The sequence below is a fragment of the Montipora capricornis genome, chromosome 12, assembly GCF_036669925.1.
Source record: "Montipora capricornis isolate CH-2021 chromosome 12, ASM3666992v2, whole genome shotgun sequence".
NCBI classification, from domain to species: Eukaryota; Metazoa; Cnidaria; class Anthozoa; order Scleractinia; family Acroporidae; genus Montipora; species Montipora capricornis.
Window position 1 is genome coordinate 16766575 of NC_090894.1, and position 17765 is coordinate 16784339.

General features: G+C 38.5%; 1 protein-coding gene across 7 annotated transcripts in view; it reads right to left on the reverse strand.

Moving 5' to 3' along the window:
• Positions 1 to 17765, reverse strand: part of LOC138026332 (protein jagged-1b-like) — a 44764-nt gene that overhangs the window by 2778 nt on the left and 24221 nt on the right. For 6 of the 7 annotated variants that reach the window (XM_068873636.1, XM_068873637.1, XM_068873640.1 and 3 more), the window contains 18 exons: positions 13344 to 13658; positions 9764 to 9809; positions 8854 to 9108; positions 8664 to 8724; positions 8060 to 8193; positions 7541 to 7657; positions 7290 to 7403; positions 7072 to 7182; positions 5993 to 6106; positions 5099 to 5870; positions 4400 to 4887; positions 3823 to 3978; positions 3486 to 3599; positions 3028 to 3141; positions 2797 to 2910; positions 1778 to 1897; positions 1077 to 1301; positions 231 to 613 (listed from right to left, as the gene is read on the reverse strand). In XM_068873636.1, the coding sequence (XP_068729737.1) occupies positions 231 to 613; positions 1077 to 1301; positions 1778 to 1897; positions 2797 to 2910; positions 3028 to 3141; positions 3486 to 3599; positions 3823 to 3978; positions 4400 to 4887; positions 5099 to 5870; positions 5993 to 6106; positions 7072 to 7182; positions 7290 to 7403; positions 7541 to 7657; positions 8060 to 8193; positions 8664 to 8724; positions 8854 to 9108; positions 9764 to 9809; positions 13344 to 13658 (3753 nt within the window). Of the gene's footprint in view, positions 1 to 230; positions 614 to 1076; positions 1302 to 1777; positions 1898 to 2796; positions 2911 to 3027; positions 3142 to 3485; positions 3600 to 3822; positions 3979 to 4399; positions 4888 to 5098; positions 5871 to 5992; positions 6107 to 7071; positions 7183 to 7289; positions 7404 to 7540; positions 7658 to 8059; positions 8194 to 8663; positions 8725 to 8853; positions 9109 to 9763; positions 9810 to 13343; positions 13659 to 13796; positions 14054 to 17765 lie in introns of those variants that run through there. The other variant, XM_068873643.1, reaches the window with a different exon arrangement.

Here is a 17765-nt window from a genome sequence, read left to right on the forward strand (position 1 = left end):
GCCGATATTTTGGACAATGGCACTCAATAAAGATCAGATAAAGCAGCCCTGGAACAGGTCCTCGATTTCGAACAAGAAGTAACTGTTGCGGGCGGTCGTAAAACAAGGGCTTGAGGCGCGCTTCGGGGTGTAAATCTCTCTAAGGCAAACTAACTTCTCGGGAACGACTGTTTGCAAGCAGGCCGGGACTGCATTTACATCCCCGATGTACTACTCTTCGAATATCTTACCATTGGAAGCTCGCGTGTTTTAAATACAATATGGACCTTAGCACAGTCTCCATTCAGATCAGTACTATTTGGAAAACACGCTTCATCACTGATTTCTGAATCAATCTGCGGGGAACTTGAAGCGCTGCCACCGCTGCACTCAGCCCACTGTTCGCAAGGAGGTTTAAGACACCCAACCTTTCTCTTTGGTACACACACCCCACCAGAGGGGCAAACCCCAGCTTGGGTATTGTTCCAGCAGTTTTTAGCGCCACAGTCAAGTTTGGTGCACGTGCGCTTGCCATTCAAACACGTGCATAGGTTACAGTCTTCCCGCATTGTGGTGTTATGTCGCTGAATTATGTTGTCGGTGAGATGGCAATGGACCCGGTCGCTTTTATCATCTGAAAATGACATAAATGCAATTAAATCATAATAAATGTAATAAAAGTGTCAAAGCTCGGTTCCAGGGCATTTCAGCGACGGAAAATCTTGGGAACGAAAGAGAATACCAGCATCAGTCACGGGACTGCATTTTTTTTTTTATTTAGTACTATTAGAAGTCTAAAAGACCGTCAATCTGACGGGGTTTTTTTTAACGAAGGATAAATGCTTCTATAATGTACTTGTATTCGTTGAACCTCGACTTTGAAGACTGCACGAAAGAAGCACGAGTACAACTCGGCGAAAAACGTTCTAAAGCCGGGTGTCGAAACGATAGGACGATAGAGACATGTGCCACCCTTTTCTTTTTTTAAATTTTTTTGTACTATTTGTCAAACTGAGGCCTTGCTATAATTAGGCTCCAAGCTGCCGTTCTGGGACCAACCAAATTGTTAAGGCTAATTTTTATGTAACTCCTCGTACCTTGGCAACGCGGCCCAAACTTTTCTGGCGGACATACGCATTCGAAGCCATTTATTTTATCTTTACACGTGGCACCATCACTGCACGGAGACGAGTTACATTCATTGATATTGATTTTACAGACTGGTCCGGTAAAACCTGGTGCGCATGAGCAAAGTACCCATCCAACACCGTCAATACAGGTACCACCATTGTGACAAGGATTTGATGCACAATCATCCACATCTGAAAAAAGACAAAAGGAAGAAAAAGTTCACTACCAACAGATCTTTGCGAGAACCTTAAAACGGTTTCTCGTATCCTTGTCAAAACACTTGTGACCTTAAGCGCAAACAATGGAATCCCAATGCATTCAAGATCAACAAAGTTTCGAACAATGGTAATTCACACATTTAAATGTCACAAGTTTCGATTGACCGGACTTTCAAAAATCAGAGTAATTAAAAAAACAAAGTTATTTATTCGACTTATCACCACAGACGCTGATAATCAATTTGGCCAAGTACAACGCAAAGCAAATGTGACAGAAAACTGAAGCTATGCGCAAAGAAACACGCGCGAGGTAGTCACAAAAATGGTCTCGCGAGAGTAACACGAGATTACTCAGCTCATCAACAATTCGCGATTACTTAAATAAACGCGCAACAACAGTTCACTACTTGTAATATTTTCAATATGTATAAAACTAATGTAGGGCTTACTTTTTTCACACAGACTCCCTTCCCAGGCCTCGGGACACATGCACGAGAAACTGGCACCATCCGGTGAATTCAGACATGTACCATTGTTTTGACATGGGTTGGACGAGCAGGGTTTGGGCGCTACAAGATATAACATAAGACTGTCAAACACATGCGCAAAGAAAAACAATACTTTTTTTTGTTTTAAGAAAAATGCAAATCTCTGTCTCCTCAGCCATGAAACATGACAAAAAGTGCGCGAGAAAGCGATTTCGGTCAGAGACAAGTGATTATTCCGATGTACCGGTAACGTAAAGTCTGGGGAGAGCAAAATTTCAGCTAATATCTTCAGTGACAAAACTGTTGTCAAATATAATTACAAGATTGTAATCTAGCTTTTGACTAAAACACAGATATGAAATTCGACAGGAAATGGCACAAGACACTTTTGCTTGCGTCAACAGCAGGATATGTTTGCCAAAACACTAGGCAAACATTGCTTATCTAATCAAGTATGGAGACTTCATTATCAAGAACGTGACATAGCCCACAACTAGAAGTCGTTGATTATTTCCGTTCCGAGAAAATAGCCTGCACACGTTTCAAACCAAGCGTTCTCGTACTGTATGAACTGAAGCACGCGTGCGGCAAAGAACAAAAGTAAACTTTGAAAGACACACACGATGTCGAGATGCAGGAAAGTTATTCAAGAACGCATGTGGGAGCGTTTGACTCGCGATATGATATCAATAAAGCTACAAAGAAATAAAAGACTTAACAGGTGTTCATTTGCAAAACAATAGGGAGGGGAGAAGATGGTATAGGTATCATTAGCGCAAAAAAAATCGATTGAATCGCGTTTAATGAATTGGTTTTCCACGGGTGGCTCTTATGTTTGATCAACTAAAATGACGCCAAGCAAGCAAGGGGAACAAAACACAACCAGTTACGAAAACACTGCAATAAAATCAGCAGACAATGAACAATAACGTCAAAGAGAAAAGAAACAAATCAGCATGAAGGCAAAATCTGTGGCTCACCTATTTGGCAAATTTGTCCTGTAAAACCATTCTGACAGGCACACTGAAAATAGTCCCCTGTGTCCGCGCAAATACCTCCATTTTTGCAAGGATTGCCATTGCAATGTGAAGTTTCTGTTGAAATAAAAAAAAATTAAATGTTATTGACGCGAAAGCCGTGCAGTTATTAGACTCGAAACTTTCTTTTCATTAATCCAAAGGCAAACGGGCTTTCATAAAAACAACCCTTACTTGATCTACACAGTCTCCCTTTCCAAGGTTCAAGGCATTTGCAAATAAAACCGTTAACAAGGTCAGCACAGGTACCATTATTTCGACAAGGATTGGAGCTGCATTCATCAATATCTACCAAGAGAAAAAACAAACACACACTCAGGAGTCATCAATTAACAAGTGAACTATACCTTATGTAGTTCTTAACGCAGAAGAAAATGCGAGTACGCTTCAAAAATACGTTCTATATACTATTGGTGAGTTAAAATCGCTTACAGCATTTGATGAAAAGGAAGAAATTCTGTTTCTGCATGTAACAGGTAACAGGAAAAACGCGTTTTGATAGGTCAAAGTTTCAACTTTCTGGGAAAATGTGATAGAAAGCGAGAAAATTAAAAAAAAAATGTTTATAAGAAAAAATAAAAGACCAGCATTGCCTAGCTTAGTATGTTCTATATTCGTTCGTCAATACTTACTCTGTGTGCAAAACTCGCCCTGCCAGCCATCAGCGCACATACAAGTGAATGTTTCAATACCGTCCACACAGCTCGCACCATTTTGACACGTATGGTTCTTGCAGTTGTCAATCTCTAGAAACGACATAAGAATTGTGTTGATACCATTTCATGTGCAAAGTTCTTCAAATACAACATTGAAACCAAACGAATTGATGGACCTCGGTCCCTCCTAATCTGTAGCACAATTATTGCATGATCATGGGCGCAACTCATTTTCAAGCTTAGTTTTTCTGAAATAATTGATATAACATCCGAACACCACAAGTTCCACCAATGATAATAATTTTAAACTTACTCTCGTGACAGTGGTTGCCTGTATAATCTTTATGACACTTGCACAGATAGTTGCCTGCAGACAGTGGTTCACAAGTGCCGTGTGCACCACACACTCCCGAACTCCTTAATTCTATAGTTCCATTCACTGCAACCGGCTGCACACAAGGATTAATTACTGCAGAGATTTAAGAAGAAACACAGCTATATCAGTGCGAGTTTAGAAGATCAAATGCGATATTCCTGGCAATGCCTCAAAAATGAAATCTTGAAATTAAGAATAAAGCCTGGTCACTTCTATTGATTTTGGTCAAGAACTATTCTGTAATTTTATGGGGTTTCAAAAGCAACATGCTTACTCTACTCTGGACTGATGTTTACTCTTGAATTTTCAAAAGAGCAAATTTATGTTAACAGCTAAAACAATTTGCCAGCAGCATTAAATATTTTAAAAGAGTGGTTCACTGCAAAAAAACACATTGCAGAGATAAATATTATTGTAATAAGAAATCATGCATTTTCCAACACATCAGTGTATGCACACCACTGTGAGCACCTTAGTAATTTATGCAACACTCTCTACGGAATATCATGCTTACCTTGTTCACAAACGCTACCCCTGGTTCCTGATGGGCACACACAGTGAAAGCTATTAACCCTGTCTACACAGCTACCTCCATTGTGACAAGGACTGGACAAACATTCGTTGATATTAACCTGACAGTGAATCCCAGTATATCCTGGCATGCAATCACAGGATGCTCCTGATAAGCCATTGACGCAAGTACCACCATTAATGCATGTAAAATTGTGGCAGTAGTTGATTCTTGTGTTGCAGTCATGATCAGTATATCCAACAGGACATGAACATGCATAACCAACAGCAAGGCTCTGACAAGTTGCACCATTACGACAGGGATTGGAGTCACAAGCACCAACCTTTATTTCACATCTTTGCCCAATGAATCCAGGAGGACAGTTACAAGTAAATGAGCCAGCACCCTGAATACAGCTTCCATTGTTGAAACATGAAGAACTATTGCACTGATTGATGGCAGTTTCACACTCAGGACCACTGAACTCTGGCCTAAAAACAAAATGAATTCAAATCTCAACAAAAAAATAGTTAAGAAATCAATAAACCACATAGGTTTTCTGATCAGTGAAAGTCATCAACCAAGGCTACTTTTTGGTTACAATTTGCTATCCAAGGCATAAATTGTAAGAGGAACTTATTTGGAAAAACCTGATTGACAGACTGACAGCCAGACTGCCTGTTTGACTGACTGCTTTCCTACCTGCACTGACACTGGTATCCCATGTGTCTATCCAAACATGTTCCACCATTCCTACATGGATTCAGAGTACCACAATCATTGATATCATGATGACAGTACACACCAGTGAATCCTGCAGCACACACACATTCAAAGCCATCAACTCTGTCAATGCATGTGGCTGAACCATGACAAGGGGAACTTGAACATTCAGTTAGGTTCGTCTGGCAAGATGATCCTGTAAAACCTGACGGACAGACACATTTGAATCCATCAACAGTATCCACACAGGTTCCTCCATTATGACAGACAGCTGTCAGACACTCATTGATATCTGTTTCACACAATGCACCAATGTACCCAGAGGGGCATATACAGCTACTTGTACCATCAGCATTCCTAACACAAGTTGCTCCATGTTGACAAGGGTATGGGTCACAGGTGTTTGCTGTTAGTAATGTGGAGCAATTTCTTCCTGTATATCCCCCAATACATGAGCACTCATAGTCATTTCGTAGGTCCGAACAATTTCCATGAACACAAGGAGAAGGTTGACATTCATCAGTGCCAACTTTGCAGTCTTCTCCAGTAAATCCAGTTTGGCACATGCAGGTATAACTTTGAATTCCATCCATGCACACTCCTCCATTTGCACAAGGGCTGCTTAAGCAGTCGTCAATGTTAGTTTCACAGTCCTTGCCTGTAAAACCGACTGGGCAAGAACATTGGTAATCATTGACTAAATCTATGCAAGTTCCTCCATTTCTGCATTGTCCTGCACAATCATCAATACCTGTGAAATAAGACACATATCAAAGAGTAGGAAAATCAGTCAACGAGAAATTACAATCCCAAGCTGACATTTTCTCTATGAGGACAATTCAAATAAATGAGCACAACACACACAACACTCACTTTCATTACAGATTCTTCCCTTCCACCCAGATTGGCATTCACAGGCAAAGTCATTGATCAGATCAATGCACTTGAGACCATTGCTACATGGACTTGCGGCACACTCATTGATATCTGCACAAAGGACAAAATTCAAATGAATAAAATCTAACAAATTTATCAAAGTGCAGAAATGGCACTTTGATTAAAGCAAATGTAAACCCCAATTGGGAAGGTCACAGCTGTGGTCAGCGCACTCTCTTTCCACTTATGTCACCTGGTTCTGTGTTATGTGAGGACATTAATTTTGTTTTGATTTAAAGTGAGATGAAGTTATACCAATAATTTCCCCTCACAGGGGAGGCAACCTAGACGTCCTCACGTAAAAAGGGTAAATGTAGAAATTGGTAGATATTGTAGGGGAAATCAATCTCGATTTGCTCAACCAGGCACACAAGGTGGTGTTGGTATTGCTTAAACGGGCGTGCAAGTGGTATTGGTATTGTTCTACACGACTGAGGTGTTTTAGGAGTCATAAAGTAGAAACTCTCAAGAAGAACCAAAGTGCTGTGCCGGTTAGCTATTGAAAAATCACACATTGAAGCAGATCTGATGCAAATCGAGTTGCCTGGCTCAGAAATTGTTTTTTGTCCGGACGCAGATTAGAAACATGCGATGACTTGTCAAAACAGAAGCATGGGTGACATGTTCAGCATATAATTTAAATGTATCTCAACTGCCTTTCATACTATCTTAGGCGGGGGCAGATGTAGTGAAAACTATTTCTAGTAATAAATATTATTACTGTTTTCAATAACGAGGAACAGTTGAGTTCTGAATGTGGAAAGTGCACAGCTTTCTAAGTTACAGGTTCTCAGTGACCTAATTTTTCAAGCTTTCTGAAGACAGCACTGAGAATGATTTCTCTACCTCTTGTGATACCTTCGCCAACACCGATGAGCTACCCACATTCAATTTGATGAAAGCGACTTCAAAGGCAATTCAGTGCTGAATAAACCAACAACACCTTCATACTTCACCCAAATGCAAAAAATGCTGCAAGGTTAACATCATAATAAGGAAAGGTATTGGAAACTGACCCTTTTCACAAATGTGTCCCGTCCATCCTGGAGGACAGATGCACTGGTACCCGTGACCACTGTTGGTACAATTTCCACCATTTTGGCATGGTTGACTTTGACAGTCTCTGTCTGCAAAAAATATGAAATTCAAATATTATTCTTCATGCACCAAATAAGATACTTCCTTCACATTGCCTGGTCAAACTGTGCAAACTGTGTATCTGTCATCAACTTACTTATTTCACAGGTGGGTCCAGCCCATCCTGGTGGACAAGTGCACCGGAAATCAGTAGCCTCACTGTGGCATGTCCCATTGTGTTTGCATGGTGAAGACAAACAGTAATCAATGGCTGTAGAGAAAATAAGAGTTACTTTCACTTCAGTGAACTATTCATCTGGCTGGGATCCACTGTCCAATACCGAGCATCAAGCTCTTAAATTGTTGATACTGTTGTTCCAATTTTTTTGTGGGGTCAAAATAACTGACCTGATTCACAGTTGACTCCAGTAAATCCTGCTTGACAATCACACCTGTAGAGTCCTGCTCCAGCATTGTGACATATGCCTCCATTTTGACATGGTAATGATCTGCATGAGTTTAGATCTGTGAAGAAATACCGTTAGTGTTTATTAAGCAAATCCATTCAAACATGCGTTCTCAGATGGAATAGGCCAGATAGATAGCTGGAGGGGAACAAACATGACAGAAGGGGCTAATGTTGGGCTCCTCCTCCCACAAAATAAAAAAACAAAAGAACAAAAATATGAAACAAAATAACAGTTCACAGTGAATTAAACATCCAATTCTCATTTCATTTCACAGCTCACGTTTCATGAGAGGAAAAAAAGCCATTTCACATTTCACAGGGAATAACAAACTTAAGGCAATTTACGCTTCACAAAAATACCCTTTACCACCAAATAAATGACTTTTTTTGATAGAGATGCACCAAGACGGTTTGATATCCTGCCCATTACAATTTTTCTTCCAAAAAGCAAAAATCACCTGCATCACAAAGGATTCCTCCCCACTGATATTCACAGTTACATTGCCACGGTTCACTGCAAGTTCCGTGAACACAACCTGGATACACTTGACACTCATCACATAGTTCTCCTCCCCAACCGGAATGTGTGCACCTGAAAGAGTATGGAGGAATAAATCAAAACAGAAAATTCCCGTCATTTAGTTATTAATACATGTAATCTAAATGCAAAACACAGTTACAAAATGAAGAAGAAGCCTTAAAACTAAGTTTAATTTTTACACCAACTGGTATATGCTTCTCGAGCTGTTATAAAAAGGAAAGGAAAGGAACTTTATATTTAAGTGTCTAATCTTCTAGTGCCGTAGAGCACTAATCGGGGACACTGAAAATTGAAATCAACAAGTTAACGCAAATCAAATCAAATTTTGGTTTTCGAGGAGAGGGGAAAACCGGAGTACCAGGAGAAAAACCTCTCTGTGCAGAGAAGAAAACCAACAAACTCAACCCACATATGACGCCGAGTCTGGGAATCGAACCCGGGTCACATTGGTGGGAGGAGAGTGCTCTCACCACTGCGCCACAAGACAAAGATCTCATAAATATGTCACAATAATAACTTACAAGCATTCCCCAGGCTGATTGCATATTCCATGGACTGGATCACAACCAGTTTTACAAATTGCTACAAGAAAAGACAAAAAAGTCATGATATTAATGTTGTTTTCTCAAGCATTGGTCACTTATGGTATGATGCATTTTCCATTCATAAGCAACTCAGTCTAATATTGTTTATAATCTGAAATCAACCAACCCCTATCACACTGAGTTCCGCTCCATCCAGCCATACAAACTTTGTTTCCATTTTCATCGCATGTGAAATGCCCAAAACTGTCATTACGTGGTTGGCAAAATTTTGTGCAACGAATTCCGTAGTAGTTACTGTCACAAATCACTCTTATCTTGAAACTAATTGTTGCAGCAGGCCCATTATACGTATATGACTCCCAAGTCTTGTTAGGAAGCAATGTACCATGCTGTGTAGCTGTGTCAATGAGTTCACTGTGATCTAGAGGCAGAACAGAAAAAGTTAGTCCATATAAAATATTGTGGGGACATCAATAAAGGTTCAAACAGTGGCTAGGATAGCTAGGGTAGCGTCTTGAAAACAAACACCTACGTGTAAGACCCTAAGATTCAAAAACAAAGAAAGTAACCCAAAACCCTCAATTTGGCTAACCCTAGGCCTAAAGGCCAACTTTAGGCCTTAAGTTAGGCCTAGGGTTAGCCAAATTGAGGATTTTGGGTTACTTTTTTTCGTTTTAGAGTCTTGGGGTCTTTGTCTTCAAGACACCCCCAAAAAATGAGCACTCTCATGTAAGGCATATTGATTTACAAAAATATAGAAAATCATTTGGAAAAAAAAAAAAGGAAAGATAATGTGCATGATGAAAAACTACACAGACACAGTATCTTTATGTGTGCAGAAATTTTTATTGGTGGCAAATAATTTTTTTTTTAATAATTGGAGAAAATGATATATGAGAAAAAATATATCAGTTCATTAAGAAAGTCAGTAGCTCATTTTGAACAGTTTAACTAGTAACCTCTGTGGTTTGGTTAATAAATTTCAGGTAATAAAGAGATTTCTTCACCTGATAAAAATTGCCTGCAACCGCCCTAATAGTGACAACCTTACTCAAGCATAATGAAGTAGTACTTACTTCCATTATCTGCATCCCAGGCCTCCAAAACTAAATAATATGTTGTCTGAAAATTAAGACCAGAAGAAATTTAACACAGCAAAACCCTAGCAAACACCATTAGTTATCAAATAATGGTATTATACTTATATTCCCAAGTGTGTGAGAGAAAATTACTGAGTTGTCTGTGAAAAAAAATTCACAAATAATTTCCCACATGGGCAAACTGAAAGATTAACTTTTTTGAAATTACAAACTTTAAATTGAGATTTCATGACAAAGAGAAAAGTCATAATCTCTTCATATTTATTTTAAATTTTAATGAGACAGCTGAATGAGAGTCATATTGTTCTACATTGTAAAGAATGTAATATATTGCCTTTTGGATTGGCTTTTAATGCGCATAAACTAAAACTATATAGTATGTAACATTAACAACCAAAACTAATCCATTAAAGAGATATTGTGTTCTTTTTTTTCCAGCAATGTGAAGATGAACATGTGGAACTGTAAAAATCCATTAATTAAGCACCTCCCTTATCAAGCAGAGTTCCGTGCATTAACTATGGAATTTTGTTTCATTTTTAATAAATTCCACTACTGTAGAGGCATCTCTTAAAGGAGATATCAATCAAATTAAAATATCCCAATAGGAACCTTCGAGAACACTGGTGACTTTTCTTACAGGATGCTGCCGGTAGAGGAACATACAATATACAGTAAATCTAAGTGATTAACAATTAAGTATTTACAAATTTATTATTCACCAATTCATTTTACTGTCCAAAACAAATTTCTTCCAAATTGTATGATGATGAAAGGATAACCACACTTCTGAAGAGGTTTCGATTTATAAACCTCCATAAAAGATGGGCACAAGTCCCCAAGTTCAAAGAGCCACAAGACTTAATTAATAAACTTTGGAATATTGCAATCCTGGGAAGAACTGTTGATGCCACTAAAGAGGTGCCCAATTCATTATTTATACAATTAACAGCATGTGTTATATGTGACACAATGATACTAACAATATAATATATAGTTTATTACCTAAGAAACCATCCGACTCGCACGACATAATAATATTACGTAACCAATTGTATGGCCAACTATTAAATCCATCCTTTAATATACTTTCGCAACTCTTGTGAGAGTTATAATTTACTTTACAAATTAAGACAACTGCAATACTTGAATTCATTGCCTGGTTTGTTTCAGTGCGATATGAAACTCTTTTAATCAGGAATCTCTGAACACTATATGCAACACATGATTTGTTTATAATTAAATTTTATCGTGCTGCATAAGAACAAAGATAATTCTCAATGTTTTATATCAACGTCACACTGTATGCATGTTCTGAGATAGTCTTGTTGCATAAAATTTGGAAGTGTGTACAATAACAAGGTTTTTGCATGGGTTAAAACTCACTGACACTGCTCAGAAAAAGTCCCAATAGCATTAATGTAAAAAATTGAGAGCATTTTTCCCAACAAAACTATCCGTAATTTCCACAAAAAGGATCTGACTTTGTTTAACAAATGAATAAACTTGCAGGGGATATCACTGAGTATATGTTTTTCCAAACTGTTCACCTAAAGAAGAGAAACCATTGATTCAACAAAATTAACTGAAAATTTGTAGCATTTCAGCAAATGAAAAAAAATTTAAGTTAGCAATTTTCAGGATTTCACATGTTATCTTGAACTCTGAAAATGTCACAATGTCATAAATTCAAAGTCATTTGGAAGGTAAGAAACGAAGAGTACAAAAGAAACTTATTTTGTTTCAAGAAAAAATTCTAAACTTCTTGGGTCACACTTAATTTGGAAAAAATGCATATTATTCTGTCCTTGAAAGTGGAATACGATGGCAGAAATGGCGACAACTTGTACCTAACTTGACTGTTTTCTTAAAAGAAGAAAAAACAAAAGACATTGTGATGAATAGATATTATCATATTATGAGAAACATAATATATGCCAAATAGCAGTGGGGAGACGATTTCACATTACAAAACCTATAAACATTATTTCGAAGCAAACACAACTGTAATAACATACTGAAATAAAGACCAAGTATGCACGTGGTCAAATCAACCTACATTTAATGCTCTAACAATCTTGTAATTTATCTACCCAAAAATTTTATCTACACAAGATCTGAGTCTGTGACTCAAAGTGATAATTTAAACACAAAGCCGAGAACCCGAGATTTCGTAAGTTTACCCTGGATTAATTTGATATTGAGGGTCTTTGATTCTTTGACCACAAATTATGTGGCACCATGCAGTCGATAAATAAGAAACTAATACAAAACACAAGTTGATCCCAAAACAATTTCACTGTTAAAAGCTCGTTTTAAAATTAGACTGAGTGTGGAACACTCTCCTGAAGATCATGCATGTAATTTATTTTTTAATGCACCTCTAGATTTTTCAGCAAGGTGGAAGGTTAATTTTTCGTGAATGAAACAAATAAAATAGTTTAAAAGAGAACTCTGAACATGTGTCACTTTTCATGAGATAAAGAAAAGAAGTGAAAAACAAGCCTAATCGACAATGAGATCAATAAATAGCCACGGCAACTGACTCAAATTAGCGCAAATCTCAGCTGCACCGGTGAAGATCCCATCTTGAAATCATGAGATCAAACTCAACGTTAACTTCTAGGGCAACCGATAATTTCTGCGCAGTATGTTTAATCGCGTCGTGATAGCTTTAGTAGTCAAGGAAAACCTGAAGAGTAATATTTGTCTTAAGCTAGGATAAACGTAGGAAAGCTCTCAGTAAACAGTTTTATATTTCGATGCTTTTCTTGAAATGTACATCATTGACGCAACTGACAACTTGAAAAATGCACGACAGTTTCAATTTTTGCGAAAAACGAATAAAGAGCTCTTTTCTACAAGCCATGCGGCTTCGAACCTTTTCTTTGATTTCTTTTACAGTCCGTAGCCATCATTGTGTTGCAAATACAATTGTAACTTCAATTAATTAACATAATTTTCACAAAAGGCTGTCAAACGCAAGACACGTGGCCCTTAAAATATTTCACTACAAGAAAATGGTAAACAATGCTGAAAATGTATAAGGCAAAACACTCCAAGAAAATATCTAGCGGGCAGTATTGGCCTTGAGAAGCTTATTTGGATAGTTGCAGCTGTATTTATATGAACGGATTCAGTGGAGACGTAAATGTCGATTTTGCGAAATGAATGTGTTTCTGCCATTCGCTCCCGAGAGCCAATGAGAGCAATTATTTTCTGAAAAGCAAACTTTCAAGTGCAATGAATGTACTCGGAAGCGGTGCATTTTTAGATTAATACCAGCAAAAATATCTTAAATAAAATAAAACTTGTGATCACTTCCTTCATACAACATTATCTTTTTTAGGCTAAAAGCGGCTGTTAGACGCGGTTACATTAAAATTTTATTATTGAAAAAACATATCTCATCTGCGTGAACTTTCGCATAAATTTAATCCAAATTACTACGTTCAATTTTCAAAGGCTTTAAAAATAACGGAACTACTCTAACAGAGAAGAAGAAGTACCCACGCTGTTTTAAAGTAACTTCTAAAAAGTCATTAAATTGACTTACCAGCCAAGAAAATGTGAAAGGAATAGAAATCGGGTTGCGAAACCCATCCGGCGTTGAACTGTTTGTAAATGTGATCGAGCTGCTTCCTAAAACAGCAGTTGTGTATTCGCCAAAAGTACAAGGACCAGATGATGAAACGCCCTCAGTATATTGCTTGAGACAAACCCTGAAGAACGTGTCGCACTCGTCCTGGCATACGTGTTGTCCTCGATATATTGTGCGACTCCCATCACAGCAAGCTCCGTCCAATTTCTCTCCTCCAATATTTAGCAGCGAAACCAAATAAATTTCGAACGATCCAGATCCGATAGCAGTCTGCGAAAAATAAAAATAAATGAGATTTTATTTTAAAATAAAGACAAAGCTAAAAAAAAAACTCTGAGGCCGCGGCTACACTTGATTAACCGAAACACGAGAATTCACCACTTAGTGCATACACCGCTTAAGGCTAACCTGCAGATGAATGAAATGGAGCAAAGCTCGGAAAAATAAGCTTTTCAAAAGCAGACCCGAGGCCATTTCTACAATCCCTATCTTGAACTTTGTGGAGCCTTTAAATTGGCGGCCAAAATTTCGCGCTCGTGTGTGTCCGACATGAACGGCAGCCTGCGCGCCGATTTGAGCTCAACCAGCAGACTTGCAAATCATTCGATTCTGAGTGATATGGAAAACACAAGACAGATGTAAGTTTTTGTTGGGGTGCGGAAATGCTAATGAGCGAGCATGCGTAGATTAATTAGTGACGCGGTATGATACCCATGGCGCACTTACAGTTTTCACAATTGCTCGTGATTGGCTGAAGATCGGGAGTATTGTAAACAATTCCCACGAGCCAAATTACTTTTAGCTCTCAAAAACCTTCTCGAACTGCTTATGATTCCAAAGATATCAATTTCTTCAAGCCCTTAGTCACTTGCAGTAGGTGGCGGTTAGATTTTATCTCTGGGATTAAAGCAATGCTTTGAGCGACAAATCTCGATGAAAGCTGTCGGTCCTTGCTCAAAGACAGAGAGATTTTCAAATTTAACTTAATAGTTGACAATGTCGAGAAATCCATTTAGAGCGCAAGGAATGAACGACAATGGCTGCGCAAACTTAGTGCGGACAGTACCTGCGCCAGAAAACACAATGATCGTCAGGTTGTATGTTTTAGGTGCAAAGCGGCATCTTACAATTACACGAAAAGATTCGAAATGTTTACAGGAAAGACCAAACTAAATACTGTGGTTTGCACTTAAACAAATGGCAATAGGAAATAGCGAATGTAAACAAATAGCTGGCGCGTGCCAATAAGCTACAAAAGAATAACGCACGTTTCGCTTGTTTTATTCGAGTCTTTTGAGAGTTAATAATACAGTGCTACACCTGGGTCATATCAGGAGAACCGATAAAAGAAAAATCGAAAGTACTCGGAGAATTGATCTCAATTTTCGCCACCCACAAAGTACCAGTGGAAACCTGTTGTGTTGTTATGACCTGATCATAGATAAGGGCACCGATTATCAGAGTGTTAAGCTGACAGCAAAGATACAGGAATTTTATCTCCTTTCCTCGCTCGCTGACCATTCAATCTTGCGAAAAGCGTGCGCATCATGACACGAACCACTTCAATTTCCGCTAATGAGCTTCGCGCGTGCCACAAACAACATATGAATAGAATTGCCGCCAATTCAAGAAAGTGAACATACTATAAGTTCAATGCTAAATACTAAATACAATCCCATCCCAGTAACAAAGCCAGAAAAAGGAGAAAGTTATACTCATTATTCTAGGGTACGCCGAGTGAGTGGAGTAAAGAAAGCAGGCGGATTCAAACAAAGCCGGACAAGGTGGTTCCGCTTAGGAGCAGCTTCAAACATATCTTGGTACTCTCGGCTATCAAGAACTGATGCCCAGAACAAAGAGCTGTGGATAACATTCCTCTGACTGCCAGCCAGTCAATTTCAAATAAAAGCTGTTGATATGTCCATCTCTGAGCTACAAACAGAAGTCTGCATGATTTGCTGACGGGCAACTCATCACTAATACAGATCAAGTCAAGAGATCAAAACACATGAGACGTGCTCGACGAACGGCGGTTGTGGTTGCAGTTTACGGTCGGTAATGTTGAACGCAACAAGACAGCTTCAATAATAAGACTGTGAAAGTTCATTCTTGACTTTAGAATAACAGTTATTCAAAAATCCGCTGGTCTCAAAGTCTTACAAGATTCCCAAATGGAAGCTTTCATTGTACCACTTTACTGACTTCATGGCTGATGAAGACTGTGATAAAATCGAAAGCTTCGATTTCGGAATTTTGTAAGACCTTGAGACAAGATTTTTTTGGTCTAAGTTTAAGTAATGCTGGTCAAAGGAGTATTTGAGATGATGGTCGGAACCCACTACGAAGCTTTTCGATTAAAACGTTTCATTTGCGATCAAGCCTAGATGTCTTTCTGGAACTGAACCACTTTTTTTGTGGGTATCTTTGTACATGTCATAAATACGAAATCATGTAGAAGTAGAGGGAAAGCGTTGAATGCTATGTTGATAGACGATGCTGAATCCACGATCGCCACTTGATTTAAAGTCACATAAAGGAAAAGGCTACGCCTCGCGACCGCAGGCGTAAAATACAGATTTGAGATTGGTCCTACAAGGAACTTTGATGGATCAGTGCTGCTACGGCTATATTGGGCCATCAGTTGATGCGTAACCGTGACACGGAAACACCTTTTATTATCTCACAACATAAAAGCAATTCAGACAACCTTCCGGTGACTTTAGATAACTTTAATAAAAGATGAGACGCTTCCGGAGGTTATTCACATTGGATAGAGCTCATGCGACTCACTGGCGCATATACAAATTTGACATGAAAGACTTGTAGTTTTTACAAGGAATTTTTAGGAGAAAAACGTTTATTCTTCAAAGACGTCTGCGCGAGATATGACTTTTATTATTGCAAAAATCGTTTAAGACACAACAAACACTAACAATGAAATGTTGAAAAACACTTTTTGATGTAGCGTGGCTCGACAAGGGGAAATTAGCATATCTACTTCATTAAGATTTTGTTCAATTTGCATATGAAAGAAACTTCGCTTTTAATACTCTTACCATTCATTTTGATGACATTACAAACAACAGATCACACATGGCTTCTTAAACAATATACGCAAAGATAAAAACACGCACGCACAACTTAGTTTTGTAAAGTACGGCGGCAGATTCCCAAGTGTCCGTTTTTATCTTAAGAGTATGAAAAAGCGTGAAATAGGTTAAAAGTTGAGAAATGAAATTGTGAAGGTAAATGTGAGGGGTTGATTTTGCTTAAGGACGCATTCGAGGATCAAAAAGGCACGTGTTGACAAAGCATAATTCTGCGTGCTTTAATTATCTGGATGAAAAAAGTCACAAAATATCTCCAAAGAACTTCAAGTGAGTCAATATATTGGTTTGCAGTGTTCAGTGACTCGAATAACTTAGTTTGCGGTGGAATGCGACCAACAGACTTGCCACCACGTGCCGCAGCTGTTCCAGAACAATGACAACGAGCGTGCCATCAACTGACGACAAATGTATTCAAACAAACAAGGGTGCAAGAAACACCTGTGGAAGGAGGAGCCATTAAAATGCTATTATGCAGCTTACAATACCTTATACTGTGCTCGGTAAACGAAGCAGCTACATTAAAAACCCCGGCAATAGTTAACATACCATGGAGGCAAAACTTTTGCGCTGCTTGTCACACTTGTATTAAACAGCGAGTCATGCCCGCGTAAATCTCATCGTTACTATTCTTCACCTTTGCGCAGTTAATCCTATTTGATCACCGAGGTAACTACCAGCTGGAGGCTAAAGAATGCAGAAAATTCGCTGCATAAACCTTATTAAAGTGAACCAAGGAATTATGCAGAACAAAGCGTTGCTTAATCTGAAGCAAATCTGTTTTGGAAATCATTGAAGCATTCAATCAGTGAGTCGCTGGAGCCGATCGAAATGGACTAAAGCTGTCTTTAATGTTTTATGCCAGCTGGCAGGCGACAAAGTGTGCCATTTTAAGAGGTCACTTAATTAACCGTTCAAATGAACAATTCTCACCACGTGTATTCACAATGAGCACAAAAGAATTCCGATACTTGAAGAGCAATGATTTTAAAATATTGAAGCATTCGTAAAAATACGTCTTCAATACTATTCCCTTTAAAAAAGCAAATTTTGCACGATCTCTTTCGGATGCAAATGATTTAATCAGCGACATCACCTTGGCGGCAAGCCACAAAACACTAACCATGTCTCGACGAACCGCAGAATTTGTTCAAGAACAAATTCGCGAAATTGATCACAATATTGGTGTATGATTTCCGCTGATACTACTATAGCCTGGACTTCAGGTGTATTCAACAGACGTTCATTTCTTTCTTAGCCAGATATTTGG